Below are 19,478 nucleotides of genomic sequence, written 5' to 3' on the forward strand. Positions count from 1 at the left end.
AAAAAAAACCGACAGATCTCTAAATAATCCTGGCTTGGTCGCCTTGAAATATAACACCTATCACATGATTTCAGCACGCTGCTTCTAAAGGACTCCTCTTTACTATGAACTCGGCAACCTCGGGGGAATGGCATCAGCAAAGAGAACACAAACTATCTCAACAGAGCTTGCATCATCGCCTTAGTAATCCCGAATCCCTACAGATGTGGCGGACCTCAGGTATGGAAGACGGTACCGAGTCAGACGGTACCATCCAAGGCTTATTAAGAGCTGATCCGTCTTTTATGAAGGGCTTTATTGTGGGTTTTCCCTCTGGCTCAGCAGTGTGAAGTGACTGATATGCTCCACTGCAGAAGACCTGAGGACCCCTACGGATCTGGCTCCAATTAGAGGCTGTTGGAAACTGTGTCACCCCTGGAAGGTTGTGAGGTTTCCCATGCTGAGTGAGAGGTAAGAAAGATACGGTGACAAAAGCTCACTGAGGTGCAAACAGGTGCTACCTGTTACCTATCACACGACGAGCTCAAAGCACGTAAAGAATGGAAGAATTTTTAAAATCTCAGTATGGTTTGTTTTCAGTGGGGCTGTAAAAAAAAAAAAAAAAAAAAAAAGGAGCAACAACCAAAACAGTTTGTTTCAGCTTCTAATTGTTGGTGTTTGCTTCCTTTCAATTGCGAATGAAATTGTTAACAGGCTTGAGTGATGAAAGTACTAGTTTCTCAAACGACAACCCACTTACCCAAAAAACAATAACAAAAACAAGGCTGTAGTAACTGCAACTAACAATTATTTTGACTATCAGCTTTTTTTTTTTTTTTTTTAATTAATAAATCAACCACTGGATCTGTAAAACATCAGTTAATAGAGATAAAAATGCCCAACACACTTTCCCATACCTCAGGGTGACAGCTCCTAATGTTTTTTATTTTGTTTGTTTGTTTTCTTTTGTTGTTTTTTGTCTGAGCCACAGTTCAAAAACTGAAGCTATACAGTTTAGCCAAAAAATAAATAACAAGCTGAAATTTGAGAAGCAAGAGCCAATGATATATTTTTATGCCCTTTTTGCTTCTTAAATGATTAAACGATTTAAATGTTTAAACTTTTATTTGATATCAAAACAGTTATGTGCCAAAAGCCAACAGAGCCAAATGGGGCTAAACAAGCTCCAATTTAAAAAACGGCACAAAGGGTAACACACAGATAGTTAATAATTTAGAGAAAATATAAATTATACTGGCTGCAAGTAGGACACAATATGCAGCTACCCACATTCCTGTCCACCACACTGCTTCGCTATTGCTCTTCTCTGGGTGGAAACATCAACTTTATGCACAACCATCTCAAATGTCTAATTATGGAAAAATCCTGCATGTTTCCCAGCATTCAAAGCAACGAAGAAACCAACATCCTTCCATTCACCTTGAGGGAAGAAGTTTCTTTAATGTCAGTTTGCTCCTCAGTCTCACTCTAGACTTTGTGTTTCAAATTTTCATAAACCGCAACTCAACTAAACCTTGTTTTTCAGTTTTTCCTCGTCCCTGTTTTTTAGTAAAAGTCTTGCAATGTTTGTGAACCTGTCAGAGTTTGTTAAAAAAAGATGCAGTAGTCTATTCCTGTCAAATTAAGAAATTGTTGATCCCATTTAGTTCAGATGTCTACCTATAATAAAGGAATTCAGTTGTTATATATAAAATTCTTATTGTTAAATTATAGTTTTGAGGCTGGCGGCGTATATGGTAGAGAGAAATCGATATAAAATTGTATGAAATCAGCAGCTTGTTTTTCCACTTTACACTATGAAAACAAAAAATATCTCCCTGCAAGCTCCCTGTTCTGTTTTTAGTCTGTCTTAGTGCAGTGCTGTGCATGAAACCCTCTAGAAAAAAAGGTCAACAGGTCTTACAGAAAATGCTGGCTGACCTTGCTGGCGTTGTGAGCCTTAAGCAAAATGCTGACACTCACCGAACATGTTTCCAATATGCCCGTTTCTCGTCAAAGGCCGCAGCTCATTCTTGCCCCAGGCGTAGCGCTTGTAGTTGTCCCAGGCAAACTTCATCATCTGCAACATAAACAGAGGGCAGACGGTACCGGTCACTGGACTGACAGGACAGCAACACACCTCCAGACCCAGACGTAATTAAACTGGTAGCTCAAAGCAAAGGGAATGATAGCTTATTGATCAAGACAGGATTAAGGACAAGCATGCAATTATCACATATAAACAATAAGACTGACATTTCCCCTGCAGCGTCTCCTCGCCTAAATGAAAGATTGAATGATTTCAGTAGATGAAAAGCAAGTTTAACAGATAAGAACACATCTTAAAGAAGAAAGTGTTTTTGAAATTGATGGTATGTACTTCTTCCCCAACTGCTACTGGAAAAAAGTGATCTGGACGTGGTTTACAGAGAAGGAGGAAACTATCTTTGACACAGCAAAAAAAAAAAGAAAAGAAAACACACACACACACACACACACACACACACACACACAAACACACACACAAACACACACACAAACACACACACACAACAGAGCAAGACAGGAAATTAGCAGGATGAAGAAAAGCTGCACGTTTCATTTTCATTTTCATTGGTTGTAAACATCAACTGGAGAATACAGGTTTCCTACAGCAGTGTATCCTTTAAGAGCCAGCTTTAGAATTAAATTAAATGCTAATTTACATATAAACTTTATTAACCATAATCATCCTGTGATGCTTCCCCAGCTAGTGCTCTCGGTGGAGGGAGGAGCTACGCTGTTTATGGATGATAATATCTCCATATGCAACTGAACTGACGGTGTCATCATCCTGTGTTGTGCAAACAAACTTGGATCACGACATACACACAGTGCACTTCTTGATTCTTTGCCCTTTTCATCTGCACTGGCATTTCTCAAATTTGACAATAGAGCACATACAACAGTCACATCAGCTGAGTTTCCTTGTGACAAAGCTGCTTTCAGTACTTTGGCAAGCGGCCCCGATTTCTCTTGAAAACCACAAGAAATGTCTTATCAGCAAAGAGATACCATGATGCATGCACATATGAACAATGCATCCAGCTTGAAGTATACACGTATACTTGGATCATTCTCACAATGACATGTTCACTGAATTCAATTGTCACAATTACAAAGAAAGTTGGTGCCCTCCATGTAACCTGCCGTAAGATGGACAGACATCAGAATTTGATTTTCCTCCTCTCTGGATTCCTCAGTCACTCGATGTCATCTCTATTATCAATACCACAAGAGACTCCTCGCTCTGCAGGGGTGGGCTCAGATAAGCCCGTGAGAAACAGACAACATGAATCCGATTACCTCTGACAAGGCCTACAGCTGAAAATCCTTTCACCCTAAAAAGCTCATTACAGACACCTCGAAGAATACACAGATCCAGCCATTTCTCACACTAAAAACAAACCCAGTTTCCATGAAAGACCCTTTGTTTGAATAAATGTTCAATGCACTTCAAGTTCTCATAAACAGCGCTTACATGTCAGGGAGCAGAGATTTGATTACAGGTGAATTATGTGTAATTAAATTATTTTGAAGCTACTGTGCCAGTTTAATTTGTGATTTGGCAATTATGCTGTGCCACATATTCAAGCAATATGTACTGGAAAACATCTGGAGATCAGAAGAGAAAAAAAAATCTGCATCAGGGTCGTCTTTGTTGTTTTCTTTTGTTGTTTTTTCCTTTATCCAGAGTATGGCATCAAATGCAGCATTTCACACAGGGCTCTTATCCATTTACAAATACAAATACTAACCATGTATGCAGAAGTAATCTCACAGAATGTGAAAAACAAGCACAAAATATGATTAAAGGGAACAGTACAGATGAATCTTCTGGTGGAAATATGTTCACAAAGGTAATCATTTTCTTCAGAAAGTGCTGAAAGAATAAAAATAGCCACTGCCAGTCTGCGTCCCGACAGAACGTTCTGCCTCGCAGAATGAATACCAGCAAATGTCTCAAGTTTTATTTGAAACGTACTCCATCTTTTATATTACCAGCCCGTCTCGCTCCTCCGGTGGCTTTAAAAGCGAAAGAACAAAAGCAATGGGAAAAAGTGTTTGCACAAAACATGGGTTTTTGGTAAATGTTGGAACTTCATGTCCCTTTCTTTTCTTTTGAAGGACATTGCAGACGGGATGCCGCCACCACCTCTGCAAAAAAAAAAAAAAAAAAAGATCAAATGAGATGATGGGAGCTGCGAGGGAAGCAGGACTTTACGACCATCATCAAATAAACGTCGGGGGAAACAGAAAACAGGCAGATGCTACGCTCAAACTGCATGAGTGTAGGCACAGAAAATGTGAAATGGCAGCATTAATCAGCTATGACCTGATGCTAAAAGATGCTAAGAGATTTATTTACTGCAAGTGGCACCAAAAGTAATGACTACTTCCACTAAAAATGAATCACAATTTTGTAACTGTTAATTTATGAAATGTCACAAAAAAGAAAAAAAAAAAAAAGCTATTTTCCAGCCGCAAAAGTGATGTCTTCAAATAGGCCTGTATTGTGAAACCCCAAAGTAGCCTATTTAGGGATTTAAAACAGTAACTGATGTCATTTGAAAAGCTGCAACCAATGGGTTTTTCACATTTAGCTTAAGGAATCGTCAGTCAAAATTAAAAGTTAACTTTGTTCTCTTCTTTTAATCGACAAATTGGTTTGACTGTTGACTGACTGACTGCTCTAAATAAAAATGCAGAAACATTTAACCATACAGGTACTAAACCAAATAAAAACGGGTACCTAAGTGTACATCAGCTGCTCAGATAATTACAGTGCTAGTATAATAGTGAAACAATCAGCCAATTATTCAATTAGTCAATCAAAAAGACAACTAATTAACTGACAAAAATTTGCAAATCAAATAATAATTCATGGCCTTTAGCACTGGATCCAGAGTTTTTCCTGTTTTATATTGTGGTTAATTGAAAATCTTTAGGTTTTAATATGTTGATCAGACAAAACAAGCATTGACATTTTATAAACAAATAATCGGCACGATTAATTTTAACTAATTCTAAGTTAATTAATTACTAAGATTTTCATGGTCTAAAAGTAAGTCTACTACAAATAAAGGCTTTGTTTTCATGCCAACACGCAGACATGATATAACTCACACTCCATGAGAACGTTCAGCTCAGCTTCCTGCCATGACACACTGAAGATGTTTCATTCCACTGGCATTGTGTTTTCACATCCCTGCTGTTGTGCACTGAGGAGGGTCAAAGCGTAGGAGGGCCAGGGGTCATATAGCCATAGGATTGCTGGTGTAACACAACTCATCACCACAACACACACAGCGTTAATCAATAGTTGCAGCAGTAGCCGAGCATGCCACCCCCAAAGCTGCTTTTCCAAGAGAGAAAACGGATGAATGATTCGTTTCCAGGGGCACAAAAGGCAGACGCAGACATGATCTGACAGGACACTGATCGTTCTTTGGTAAAACTAATTGGCTCGTTGTTGGGCAGAGGAGATCAATAAGTGAGCACAGGGCCAGTGATTAAAATGAATCAGGGATTGACCAGATATACAGTGTGCCAATACTGACTCCCGACTATAGGTCAGGAGTCATGCACTGCTGGTCACACATCATCCACCAACAGTGACATAAGCTGCTGTACATGTGGTTACATTTATACTGTATCAAAAGAAAAAGTTTCATTAAACAAACCAGGAAGAGCCTGAAACTGACACAATATTTAATAATCAATATTTTCCTTTTCCTTTTAAATGAAATGATATATTGCATGAATTTTTGCTAAAAGAATCTCTACAGTACAAGTTTTGAAATGTAACATAAGCTCTGTACAAACCTACCAGAACTATAAATGACAGCTATCAATGTCTCCTCTCTAGAAGGGGTGAAATAGTGACCTATACTTTGCTATACTTTGGTCATCTGGAAATCTACCATGCTTTCCTTAGCAGGTCGCAACTCTCCCAGAAGAAATGACACCACAAGGGGGTTCAATTATCTCAGTGCTAGTCTTCTCTATCCCGGTCAGCATGGAGCCCAAAGTGTTTCCTCTGCACTGTTCAGAGCAATAGTGAGGCTCAGAAACCTCAAAGTAACAGCAGGAAATATAACCTTCATCATCTGCTGCGTCAACACTAAAGATGGGAGGAGTAATTCAATCCTTAAAAATCTCTAATGACAAGTAAAAGTACAAAACCACAAAAAAAGACAATCTGTACGATCGCAGTAAGGTTCTGCATCAGCCTCGCATGAAAGAAAACCTTGGTTATATAATTTGGACCCGTTTTGTTTGACTGTACTGAATCTGCCTTTTGTAGACTCTAAGGACAAAGTGTTTCTCTTTGATAAATGTGTGCGTTTTCAAAACTCAAGGCTACAATCTGGCATTCTTTGCATTTCTCAGTCTGCTGGATGCACATCTGCTACCTCCTATTAGCACAAACAGAAACTCTCCAAAGGTGCATAATCACAGATTGCCAATGACTGGAAGGGGGTTGATATGTAAATCTGTGAGTGTGAAAAGTCATGGAAGAATGAGTGGGAAAAAAAGGATTTCAAAAGGACCGTTGTTAGAGAGAGGTTGAGGATCCAACTGTTGAAACCAGCTGGTCACTTTTTGGGTGAGTTCAAACCACTTTGGTGAATTTGAATATACAGTAACAGGCAGCACAGACACTAGGAGGTCTCATTTTATCCATCACTGCAAAGATCAGGCTTATCCAACAAGGTCCATGTTTCACAATATCAAAGGATGATGCAGAGGTAAGGAACTATTTGGCGCACAGCAGAGAGAAACTGAACTACGGTTTCTCTGAGGCAACGATATAAATATATATATATAGATACAGATATATATCTATATATATACACACACACACAGTGATAACAAGCAACTAAACTTACAACTTAACCAACTTACAGAGGAAAGGATGCTATAACGAGATGTTGCCACAGGGAGAGGTCTGAATCTGGAGTTTAGATGAAGTGACAAGTCTTCTGAATGGAAGGGCTGCACTAATATTTCAATCAATTGACCAACAGCAATCCATAGTAACCGCAAACAAAACAAAATCACTGCCATAACCACTCTGCATGTCTTCCAATGGCCGCTCAGAACAGGCTTCCCGTGTAACCATCGCTGCTTTCATGTCAGAACTACTCTGTATGGGAGTAGCGAAGGTTTTTCAGAAGCTGCAGCTTTAACTGTCCATACAAGCAGAAAATATTTTATGAATTTCTGATTTGTGTAGCTACGGTAGACTTCCATGAGTATCCGCATTAACTGTGGTTATAGCTAATTAGCTAACAGTGTGGGCTGAAGCGAGAGCACCTCCAGTGAAGATCACTACACTGTCTCGTTGTAAACACTGTACTGACAGCTAGGTTTGGACTCAGTGGCCCGCACGTGGCCCAGGAGAGGTGGATTAACTGGTGAGCTGCACAATTTGTAGCTTATTCTGGACACCTAATTAGAGCAGATCTGCTTAAGGCACAGCCAACAGTTCTCCTCATCCCCCCTGATATCACCACGATCTGTAGCTGTGTGGGTTTCTTCAAAGCACTCTGCCTGGGGACTCACAGCACAGCACACTCAAAAAAAAAATATTTAGCATAATATTTGAGATTTATGTGCTTTAATTGCATATAAGATGTTCATCCATTTGGATCACACAGTTTAAACATAAACCAATTTTCTTAATGTAATGCATATTTGTCAGTCAAACATCAATGAAACAAGTGAACATGTAATTATCATGTGTGTTTTTACACATTTATTATAATAATAAAATATAAGAAACACCTTCTAATTAAATGCTGAAAAGTAAAGCGGAGGTTGAAGAGGTCAAGAAACTGTGTTGGACTCTCTCATCTCTGTGCGAACAACAAAAGAAGACAAAAATCAGTAAGCTCACACACTCAACATTATGTAACCCTATACCTTTATCACTGTTGTTGACGAAAACAAGACACTGCCGCCTGCTAATTAAGCTGCATCCAAGCAACACAGGAATCCACATAGTGTAGACCCACAGTCTCACTTCCAGATAGCTAGAGACATGGTTTGTTATTCAAAACAATAAAATCTGAGATTGTTGTTGCAGAAAAGGAAAGATGCTGAGAGAGATATGAAATTAAAAGTGCAATAAAGTGAAATTATGAAATTAAACCCTCAGGAAATAATCCAGACTTTGTGGTTTCTGGTGCATTACAGCCTTAAAAAAGGGACCGTGGACAGCTCAGAGTCCATGCAGCATGGTGATCTAATTCCATTGTCAGGCAAAGTCAGATTACCACTGGGACCGTCCATGTTGAAAATGTACATACTGGCACCATCTGGCTCTTTGGATGACAGCATCCATCAAACAGCATGTGGTATGAGACAGAAGCATCTCCCTCTCCTTACAGTAAAAAAAAAAAAAAAACTAGATTGATCAGTCAACACCCTAATCAAAGAAACGAGAAAGTCACAAAATCAGGTTAGTTGTTGTCCAAACAAACTCAACTGCAACACAGCAAGGCAGCCATTTAGAAACAGTCACAGTCACATGATGACAGGGTTGAATGAAAGGACCTGCCATCAATCACTGAGCTTTGTATTTTATCGTGCTTTCAGTCAGTCAACTTGGCTCTTAGTCGCTCTCAAACTTTTTTTTACTTGACAGGGACAATGCTCAGGCACCCTAAAAGGAAAACAAAATAACATCTCTCACATATGGCAGTTAGCTACAATCCATACAAACAAACAGAGAGAAAAAAAAAAAAACATGCAGTGAAGGAAAAGCAGAGATCAAGACAGACAAGATGGCAGTGCAGACAACTTGTATCCTAATGCTCATATGTTTGATTGTTAATGAGCCACGAGAACAATTATGAGAATCCATTCTTCATTATTAATTAACTGTTTCCTTCTACGTTTCATTTCATGCAATCCAACTCACTGTAGAATACTGGCATCTCAAGAACTGACAGAACTCAGTGTAAATCATTCTGACGACACCGACTCTCTTGGCTAAAACAACATGGCGCGTGACACTTTCCCACGCAACACCTTTTGTAAAGCAGTTGTTATATTTAGTTCCATGAGCGAGGCGTCCCTTTAATCTGAGGATGTTTTGGGTGGATCGTGGGTAATAAATCACCCCTGCACCCTGGCATGGCGGCCCCAAGACACTGCTGCGTTAACGAGGTGCTGTGTCATCACCTGAAATCGAGGGGACCATTGGCAGAGAAAACACAGAATCAGCTTTCCCCCTGAACTTCCCACCTCAGCACGCACGCACACACGCACACACACACACACACACACACACACACACACACACACACACAGATGCACCTTCCTGTTTCCAGTATTAGACCTGTTCTGGAGCACAGCCATTTCCTGCCCATTAAAGCCACATTTATGGTGAGCGGTGACGGAGCATTATGGGTCTCTGAAGACCAGTGAGGTCTCATCCTGAGTCAGCACAACACTGTGGTCAATTACAAGCAAAGTCCCAAATTTGGACAGCCAAGCAGCACTGAGCTGCGGATCATTCATGCATGGAATTAATGAATGTCAGGGATCAGCATCAGCTGATCATACACATTACCATGCATCTTTTTAATTAGTGAATTATAGAGCAGAGGTGGTGTTGCAAAAATACTACATTAATGTCTGGAAATAAAACTCCTCCTTTGCCCCAAATGTCACCATTTAGTCATTTTGAAGTTTACTCACAAAAGCTACAAAACATGCAAAGCTTTTGTACACAGGAATCACAACAGACTTCTGATTAGAATATGTCCTCATAGTCCTTGTAATTAAGAATAATTGAGTCAGCAAGCCTCGGTACACTCAAAAATGCTTACACCCACATGCAAGACACATAATTTGAGCAGATCACTGTTACAACTGATGCAGAAACCTGGATTTGAGCTGTAAGCTTCCGATCTACAGTTTCTGCAGATAATACCCAGAGAATTAGCTTCCATGGTGTTTATCCAATGTTATTTTCTGATATATTATTTTCAAGCCAACAATTGGTGTAGACTTTATAAAAAGGCTTGTTATTGTAAAATTACATATATAACTTTTAGTCTTATTAAATCCAAATCAACTCTGGTTTTCACACTGTGAATTCACCTTGTTGTTTGTACATATGTATTTGCCTGCATCCCTCTCTGTCTCTGGCAGGTGTCCTCACTGTTCACTCCAAAACTGATCATTAGGAGAGATATGTGGCCTGTGCCAAGTCCTCTCCTGAGCGTCTCCCACTGGTGGTTTGCGAATTCCAAAGCGCCATGAAAGATTCATGCCAAGAGAGAGAAGATCGCCACAAGGAGCCTATTAAAATGTCTGGACTCAGGTCTTGAATTGTTGGGGAGGTAGACCTGAAGTATTAACATGCCTAAATGGCCCCAGTAGAGCCTGCTGATGAGCAATGAGAGGAAAAAGGGATGTGACAATAGAGCTGCAAACAGACCTAACTCTGGCTTTAAAACTACCCTCAAGGAATTTAAAATCAGAATCCTGTGTAACTCTGTCTGAATGATGCAGAGAATTACTCACAGTGGGGAAGGTTCACAGCATATATTCATATATAAAGGTCCAGTAACTGTCAAGTCAACCGCTCATGCTCCAGGGATGACCGCCTGTCCCTCAGTGTCAGCTCTAACACTCGCAAGGGCAAGCCAGCTGGGAAACAAGCATATAGGTAAAACACCAACATATAACAGGTTTAATAGTGAAAAGGTGGCGGGATGGTGCAACAGCGAGAGCAACAGACCAGCTGATGGACAACATGCAGCACTTCCTAAGAAATTGTTTGCTTAGGTCCAAAGCTTGGAGAAAAATAAGAAGTAAAATCAAGTAGAGAGACCGTAACACTGTAAACAGGAAGTTGTTCTTTGCTTGTTGTTTTGTTGTTGTTTTTGAGGAAGCGGCTAATGACCATCAAAACAACTGCTTCTCGAGAACAATCATTTCATTGTTCTGCCTTCACAGGCCCCCAGACTTTACTGTTTTTGTTCACTCTCTTTAGCTCATTAGCTCCACCTGCTCCTGAGAGACTAGGAGGAGAGTAAAACTGAGCTAAAAGGAGAAAGAATATTGGACCTAAATTCACCAGGTGTCTAGATACACAAGTTCAAGTCAATTCTAATACTGCTCTGTGTCTGATATATAAAAAGGCAATTGTTTTGCCAAGTTGCTCACTATTGCCTTTTTCAGTCTGTTTTAATCAATCAATGCACATTGAAACAAAGTAGAAAATGCAAGAACAACTGTTTCAAGCAAGTACTACAGCGTGTTATCAGTAACAAAATAAAGGCAAAGTCATTCAAATAAATAATGTAGAATTCACAAATCAGTTTTGTAATTTGTCGCTACAGAGGCCACACACACACACTGTGAAGTAAATGTGTGCCTAATCACAGCCTCAACAATCACTGTTTAGACTGCCAACTTGACTGAAACACTGGATTAACACTTGTTTTAACCGAGCTGCTCTTTTTTTTTTTTTCAAGTTTTCAGCGTGGTACTTTCCAAAGCGATGTTTTTCCTCCGTAAGAGCTCTCAAGGCTCCGGTCAAACAGTTTTCAATCCTTTCACTTTCCTCAGATCACCAAGCCAGCTCAATCAATAGTTCCTGCCAAAATTTGATGGAATCTGAAGGAGTGGAGAGCCAAGTGGTCTCTAAACTCAATGGAGTGACAGGAACTTTCACAACAGATATTGTACACCCCCAATTCCACAGAAAACACAGAACCTGCTGCGCTCCCTGCTCACTCTTCTTGCAAACAACAACTCTCTCCTAAAAAATAAAACAAAAAAAAAAACAAAAACAAACTAGTAATGAAATTGCAGGGATGCTGCAGAAAATGAGGGGTTGGGGAAAGTAAACACAGACCATTGCAGAGCTTTTACAGTATCATTAGAAACAGTAAGGAAGAGGATAGAGGAACAAGAGGAAGGGTAGTGAAAGGAGGACATACAGAGGAGTGGGAAGTAATCTGTCTGCAAGAAATTGCCAATTTGAGTGGGCTGCCTAGGAATTGGGTTCCTCTCTGGGAACCACACTGTCTCCTGTGAGGATCATGATGGTGAGCCCACCATGCTTATTAGAAATGAATCCACAAGGTCCTCCCCCTGTAGGAAACTTCAAACAATGCCTCTGTAGGTGTTTTGACAAGCTTTAGCAACTGAAGGAAGACTTTCACCAGGAGTTATTTTGAGACGAAGATGAGACAAGTAGATCAGGCCTAGCTCTAATGCACCAGGGAGAGAAAAAGGGAGCACCACTAATAGATTTATCAAGGTAAGATGAGGAGAGCTGGATTCTGACAAAAGAAGTTTCTGATGAAGTGAGACCGCTGACCTGTTTTTTTTTCTTTTATGGTTTCAACCTGCCGGGTGCCGTTTTCAGATTAATTTCATCCTGATGGGAAAAACCAACCAACCGTCTCTATGCGAAAATGACTAATGTGTGTTTTGTCATTTTACCCAACAGACTGATGTGAGCACTGAGCGTGTCAGACTGAGGTAAAATCTACTTTCATGAGTGAAAAAATAAAATAAAAATCACACTATCTACTCAAAATAATTGGCACTGGCAGAGAGTGTTTGGCATTACTGTATGTTATCCTGCGGTGACCATCATGATATTTTGCAGCACTGCCACATTAGGTCGGAGGTTTACCTGCTACTGCTGCAGAGAGAAACCAACAGAACCTGTCCCGACCGTCTCAATGATTTGTTGGTATGGGAATTTATGTGTGAAAAGGAATCAACTGAGCAACACAGTCAGGGAGATCAATAAAAGATCGTTAAGGTTTCCCTCATCTGAAATGATGTTGAGATACATGATTAAAAATACAGAGATAAAGAGTTAAAAATTCAAAAGAGGACAATACTCAGTGAAAGCATTATTTGCACAATTACATGTGTTCTGTTGTCTCATTTTTCCATTTTGGTATCAGTGTTTTTAAGTTGCCTTGCTGCAACAAGAATTTTTCTTGAAGGACAACAAAGCTCTAAAATAAAAACGAACTGAACATCAGATGGGACTTTTCCGTATTGACACAGATCTAAAAACACAGAATCTTCCTCCAGACTTTTATAGTCAAGTTTGGGCTGCAAATAATATGAATCTAATTGCTACAGTTGGCTGGCTGAGAGGAGCAGCACAAAAGTAAAACTTGTACAGTGAAACATTAATAATGAGTCACAAGTGTAAAATCTCTCAGTGCCTTGTTAAAAACGGAAAGAAACACACTGATTAATGGCTCCTCACACTGGCAGAGCCCTACACGAGTTTCTAATTCTAACAGAACCCTTCCTATACACTCTGCTAGCTTTGAAACACCTTAATTTTCCCATATGACTCTTCAAACACTGAGGAAAGCCTTTGAACTCAAAGATGTCATGAGTAAATCGGACTTGCGGCTGCTTTGATCTTAAATTTGAGACTTCTCAGAACTGAAAAAAAAAAAGTATTTGGATACCAAATGTTGTCACCGGTGAATTAGTTGTGCATGTTTTCTCCTGAAAATGAAATTTCCGCAGAAGAAAGCAATAAAACCAACATATTTATCACATTTCTGTTGATAAGACTCCATTTGCACAGCAAACGTTTGTGCTGTTGCTTAATTTGATTGTTATGATGCAGGTCTATAAGATAAAATTAATGAGAACTGAGATAATTTACTGCTTCAATTCATTATTTTCCAAACAAAAAATGCCCTCTGCTTGTTTTCTGAACAGAAACAACAAACCACCCGCAATGCCTTACTGTCCTTATTTAAATCATAAATCATAAATCATAAAAGAAGCGCTTATTAAAAGAGCAGAGCTCTGCCTTCCATTAGCAGGAACAGAAACTAACAGACCCCCTAAATTCTAATTTAATAACTGGGCCTGCAGATGCTACATGTACAGATAAGCAGAATAACCTCTTGCAGGAACGGTTCTCTAATTTATTACCACTTTCAGACACCAGCAATTTAAAATGCAAGATGCATTTTTGCTGAGCTATGAACACAGGTTGAGGAAAGTTATATATTCCTTTTCTTTGCCTTTGAGGTAGCAGAGAGACATCAGTCACCTTGGCAGAACTGCTTGACAGCCCTATTCTCTAACTTTAATGAAATCCCAACTCAGAAAGGAGCCAATTTCAATACTCAGACAATAAACCTTCCAATTCCTTATCCTCCGCCACATTCACAGCAGCAGACTGAGCATCTCCCTGCCTCCACACACATCTAGTAAATCCCCCAAATATCATCTTCAATTAAAAACAATGGGAGCATAAGCTTTTGAGCGGATCATGACAATATTAACACATCAATAGATCTCTCTGGAATTTTAAAAAGGAGCCCGCGGTGACGTATGGCTTGCTGACATCTGGCTATAGAAACAGATAATCACTCTTTGAATATGTTATTACAGATTAAGGTCAGAATGAGAGAGCAAACCGCATCTCTAATGTAGGTCTTAACTGAAGGAGGAATTTAACAAAAATGTATGAAAACCAAACACCTCCAGCTTTGCAGACGATATTAGGACCGTAACCTAAATGATGCTGAATCTTTGAGGTCAATACTGATTATTGATTTGAAGTTTTTGTTTTGTTTTGTTACATAAAGAGAAACAATCTTTATATGAATCCCTTAGATTTTTCTTTTTTTAAATAAGTGTTACCAAGCTACATAATGAACAGAATGGTACCTCCATCACAAAAATCACACCACAACTTCTAGACAAGACACGAGCCCAATCTCACTATACAACTGGCTAGTTAATGTTAGCTACCTGGAAACTGCTAGGGACAGACTGACAAAAGAAGAATCTGTACACTAATCCTCTCCAATCTTTCCAGATAATATCTAGTCAGAGCACAGCGTCTCCTCTCAGTCTGTTCCTTCCATAAGTCTTGATCTGTTACGAGAAAAGACGACCTGTAAAATGCAACAGGTCAGCACATATTATTCATATCAAAATGTACAAGACTGTCATATCTCTTAAGACTGCCGGTGTAGCCAGCTATCATCAATATTACTTTTAGAGTGAAATCAACTTGCAGGAAGAGAAATTCGAACCAATTCAAAAAACATTTAAAAACCCCATTCAAAGATAGCATCGATCTAATCACGTGCCTAAAGTTTATAAAAAGGTTTTAAGTTCTGCATGAGAAATTGATGGTTCAGGTTCAGTTTAAACTTTCTATTTCCAATGTTCACATCTAAAACGTCTGTGCGTGTTTTTGAACCAGAGCAGCACACTATGCCATGACTGCATATATTTTTGGCACAGCAAAGCTAATTGTATCATTGGTGTAATGTAAAAGCACTAAAGCTCTTTGTAAAGTCTACAGGGAATTACTGATCACTTACGTATGCAGTATTTTTTGAAACAATAGCCTTGCGGGGGCAAAAAAAAAGAAAGATATTTACCAAACATCAGACATTATTTATCGGAGAAGTGGCGTAATCCGCTTTACAGAAATGGCCGAGAGCTCTCTCAGACATTTATCTGAGGCACTCTAATGCTGCAAGCAAAAGCCACGTTATTGGTGTGACAGAAACACTTATGTCCTAAGCTATCGATCCACTTCAAATGGATTAGCAATCATATGTGCCCCAGGCCCGGCTGTTCTATAACGCTACACAGCATCATGTCCAGACGCGCTCGAGTCAGGAGAGCTCGTAGCCAAGAGGCAAAAAGGAGAACAACTGCATCAAAAGTTTGAAATATGAACAGCGAGCACAGCAGCTGAAGGTGACCCTGTAGGCGATCATAAACAGAGCTTTGGAGCCCCTGGATTAGTCCGTCTTCCTTATAGTGAAACCTGCACCCACAGAAACACCAATCCTATCACCTCCTGGCCCCTCAGATAACACCTATTACACAGCCACAGACATCGCAGAGGACGCTGGGATGGTACTGAGAGATGGGGTGACAAAGGTTACGGGGAACAACTTTCTAATAAGTGCTGCCTGATTCTTGAGTGTATTGATGTGCTCTGGTCATCTTGTGATTGAAGTTTTGCTTGTACATGGAGTAAACAGGCATGGCTTCACCTCAGAGGCATGTGGGCAGAAGCTCACACCTCAACACAGACACAGAGGAGTCGAACAAAGTGAAGATGGAGATAAAAATCCATCGAGGTCCGTCATGAAATGCTTGAATAGTGAGTTCTGGTAGTTTTCAAGGGACATGCTGTCATGGATCCCAATCCATGGGTGGTTCCAAGATGGAAACTGGAGAATGAGGGTTTTTCTTCATTTCTTATCTGAGTGCAAGGACTGACATTTCAAGACAAGGTGTGTCTGCAGAGGCAAAAAATTCATGGCACAGACAGACAGCTTTGATTGCCCTCATAATCATGCCAGGGTGGATCTCTATTACCCAATACTCTTACAACAGGCACAACCACGCTTTCTAATGAGATGGGTTACACTAGACTCTGGGATGAGAAGGTTACAGATAAACATGACAGCAACTCATTTAGCACATTGCACTATAAAATTACAAACCAAAACTTTTCAGAAATATAACAAATGTGAATAAAGACCAAATAACTGCCATAAAAACAAAAAGATAACCATCAAAAACTATACAAGTTCAAATATATGCACTTTTCTGGTGAGTTAGTGGCGTTACTATAGATGCTTGTCGATTGCTTTTACACTAATTACTCTAAAGGCATGCATGAAATAAGAAAATGCAATCATGGTTTCCCTTATAATATTTTGTAATATACAAACGTTTGTATTTGCCTATTTTACATTCTGACCAGTAGATGTCGCTCCGTTAAGATGGCGCATCAAGATATGAACCTTTTCTTGGACCACTTTGCTGGACTGGTTCATGAAGCTTCATCTCAACATGACTAAAAATGTACACAACACTGGAGGTAGGAAAAGTGTGGAAACAGCAGAGGTAAAGTCCAGATGACTAAAAGCTTCAAAGAGAAAAGATAAAAAAAAAACAAAAAGAGACCTTGAGTGCAATGTGTTCACTGCTACAAAAGAAAGTGACATTTTTATTGTGAGAGAGAAAGAAAGCGATTCCATTATGATTTCTCCTCTGACATGGTCTGTTGGTAAGAACGCCGCAATCACATGCAACTTATCTCACTTTTTTCAGTTGTTTCAATACTGAACTGGAGACTGGGAAAATTCTTTATGAAAATTTTACAAATCATGATCTAAAAATAATGTTTTGCCTTTAACTGCAACAACAAGGCCACTGCTTTACTTCTTGGATCGATGTACTCCCTCTCTAACTTTACATGTAGATTCAGCCTTTATTGTACAAAACTTTTTTTTTTTTATCTTTCAATGCAATATAGGCTATTACAAGTAATAATACTATTAAAATGTGTGTTGAAGTTCATCTGTAAGAATTTTCTGCCTTTCTTGACTGTGAATTTTTAAACTTAATCATATTAAAACTGCCCCCTGGTAATTCACTGTATATAAATTCAGAGTACAGATTAATTCAATAGATATATAATTTTTTTTTTTTTTTCCAGGTTTGATCCATCAGTATCTTATAGAGCCATCAAAAATGAGCTTATTCATGAGCTTGGAAACCTCCTGCTGTGTTACTTACACCTACTCAGTCCCCGGAGGGAGTGGCAGGCATAGAGTTGTTTCACTGTGACACCACTGTTTATGCAGCTCAGCGGCAAAGAAGCACTCCACATCTAATAAATAGAAACACTTGAACCAGATGCAAGTAAATAACTTATGGTGCCATAATGTGGCAGAAAAAAATGCATAAATATTGAATATGAAAAGTCCCTGAGTATAAAGCAGCTCCATTTCCTCTAAAGCAACCTCGGCAGAAAGTGGATGCAGCCACGGCTGAGTAAGGACCCTGAATTAAAAGCCTGTCGAACAAGGCGAATGTTCCCACATAAAGAGACATAGCTTTAGTACACTTAATGTGATTTAAATTATTACACATATTTCCATAACAGAATCACAATTAAAATCAGCCTAATCTTTATGTTAAGCTTGTGCTGAGAGAGTTTTTTTTTGCGCCTCATTCAGAGGTTGCTGGTCCCCTGAGTTGTTCCACCGCCACAGACAAGGAACATGGTGTTAAAGTAGTTCTGTGTCTCAGAAAAGCTTTTTGTGCTCGAGTTTAAATCCATTTTACCCCCTAAAATGTGTCCTGGGAGTGGGAGAAAATGAGTTAGAGTCTGTGTGCGATGCCTTGCTTTTCTGAGCATGGCCATTACAGAAGATCCGCAGAGACGGAGCGAGAAACTCAAATGAACCGAGAGGTCCGACTTGGCAGTTTTGTGGGAGATTATTGTTTCACCCCTTGATCCTTTCTATTTTTATTGTTTTCTGTTCTTTCACTCGTTCTCCCTGTGCTTACGTTTGCTTAGCTCTTTTATCTTTAATCCTCTCTGCCGTTTCTTTCTCCGTGCCGACTTTTCCATCTCCTCTTCCATTTTGTGCCATCCTCCCTTATTTCTCCTCTCATCTCATCTCCACTCCCCTGCTTCTATTATGGGTTATCTGATGAGCTGGTAAAGTGGTACACTGTACAGAAAATGGAAAATACATTTGCATTAGGTAGGTAATATTTGTCCATATAAAGGCCCCGCCAAGGCAATGTAACTTGCCGTCTGTCATCTGCATGAATGACTTACCACAGATGGGCAGTGGTTCTGACTTAGAAAGAAAAAAAGCTCACCGTGGACATATAACCACGTATGGAGAGTATAGCAGGATTAATGGCACACTTTTCAGCTACTACTGGGTTCTTTAGTCAACAGATACTGTTGAGTCTGATATTTTCCAAGTGCATACAGCCCGGTCCGTTGTGCTTGGATTCAAATTTTTTCTCACTCCTGTGTCAGTGTCTCTGTAAAATGCTGATAAGTCCCAGAAAGACTCATATTACACCCCTCTTTCTCTCTCCCCCTTTTGTGATCATACCCTGGGGCTTTTAGTTATTACTATAGTGTGTGTGTGTGTGTGTGTGTGTGTGTGTGTGTGTGTGTGTGAGAGAGAGAGAGAGAGAGAAAGAGAGAGAGAGCCTGTGTGTGTCTGAGGAGAGGAAGACACAGAGAGGAAACAAAGAGCGATAGAAAGTAATAGTCTGATTGGAAATGTGAGAAAAAGCACTAAAGCAAATGGAGGGGAGGAGGGAGCGTTTGTTACTAATCTGCTCGGAGGTGGTTCGAGGCAGGTGTCTGCGTCTCCGCTCACGTTATTTACTCTGCAGGCTGAGAGGCAGTGAAACCTGCAGGTAGCTGACTCTAAAGCAGCACAGTTTATCAGAGATTGTAAATATGAGCCTGATAAATATGTACTCTGTCATGTCCCTTGTCTCATGCTGTGAATGTATGTGACAGAAATGATCAACTGCAATCTGCATTAGCTGCTGACTATCAGTGGCAGAAGGGGAGATATGAACAATAAAAAATGCCTGAAAGCCAGGTTCCTAAAATGGGTTTGAAACTGCTG

General features: G+C 39.7%; 1 protein-coding gene across 2 annotated transcripts in view; it reads right to left on the minus strand.

Moving 5' to 3' along the window:
• The window catches only part of LOC111651769 (mannosyl-oligosaccharide 1,2-alpha-mannosidase IA), a 181,908-nt gene that overhangs the window by 103,934 nt on the left and 58,496 nt on the right, over window positions 1-19,478 (minus strand). For both annotated transcript variants that reach the window (XM_023401811.2, XM_023401810.2), the window contains exon 2: window positions 1,963-2,059. In XM_023401811.2, coding sequence (XP_023257579.1) covers window positions 1,963-2,059 — 97 coding nt within the window. The remainder of the gene's footprint in view (window positions 1-1,962; window positions 2,060-19,478) is intronic.

Source organism: Seriola lalandi, unplaced genomic scaffold (genome assembly GCF_002814215.2).
Source record: "Seriola lalandi dorsalis isolate HSWRI2012SDOR001 ecotype SW California unplaced genomic scaffold, Sedor1 jcf7180002053771, whole genome shotgun sequence".
In the NCBI taxonomy this organism is placed as follows: domain Eukaryota; kingdom Metazoa; phylum Chordata; class Actinopteri; order Carangiformes; family Carangidae; genus Seriola; species Seriola lalandi.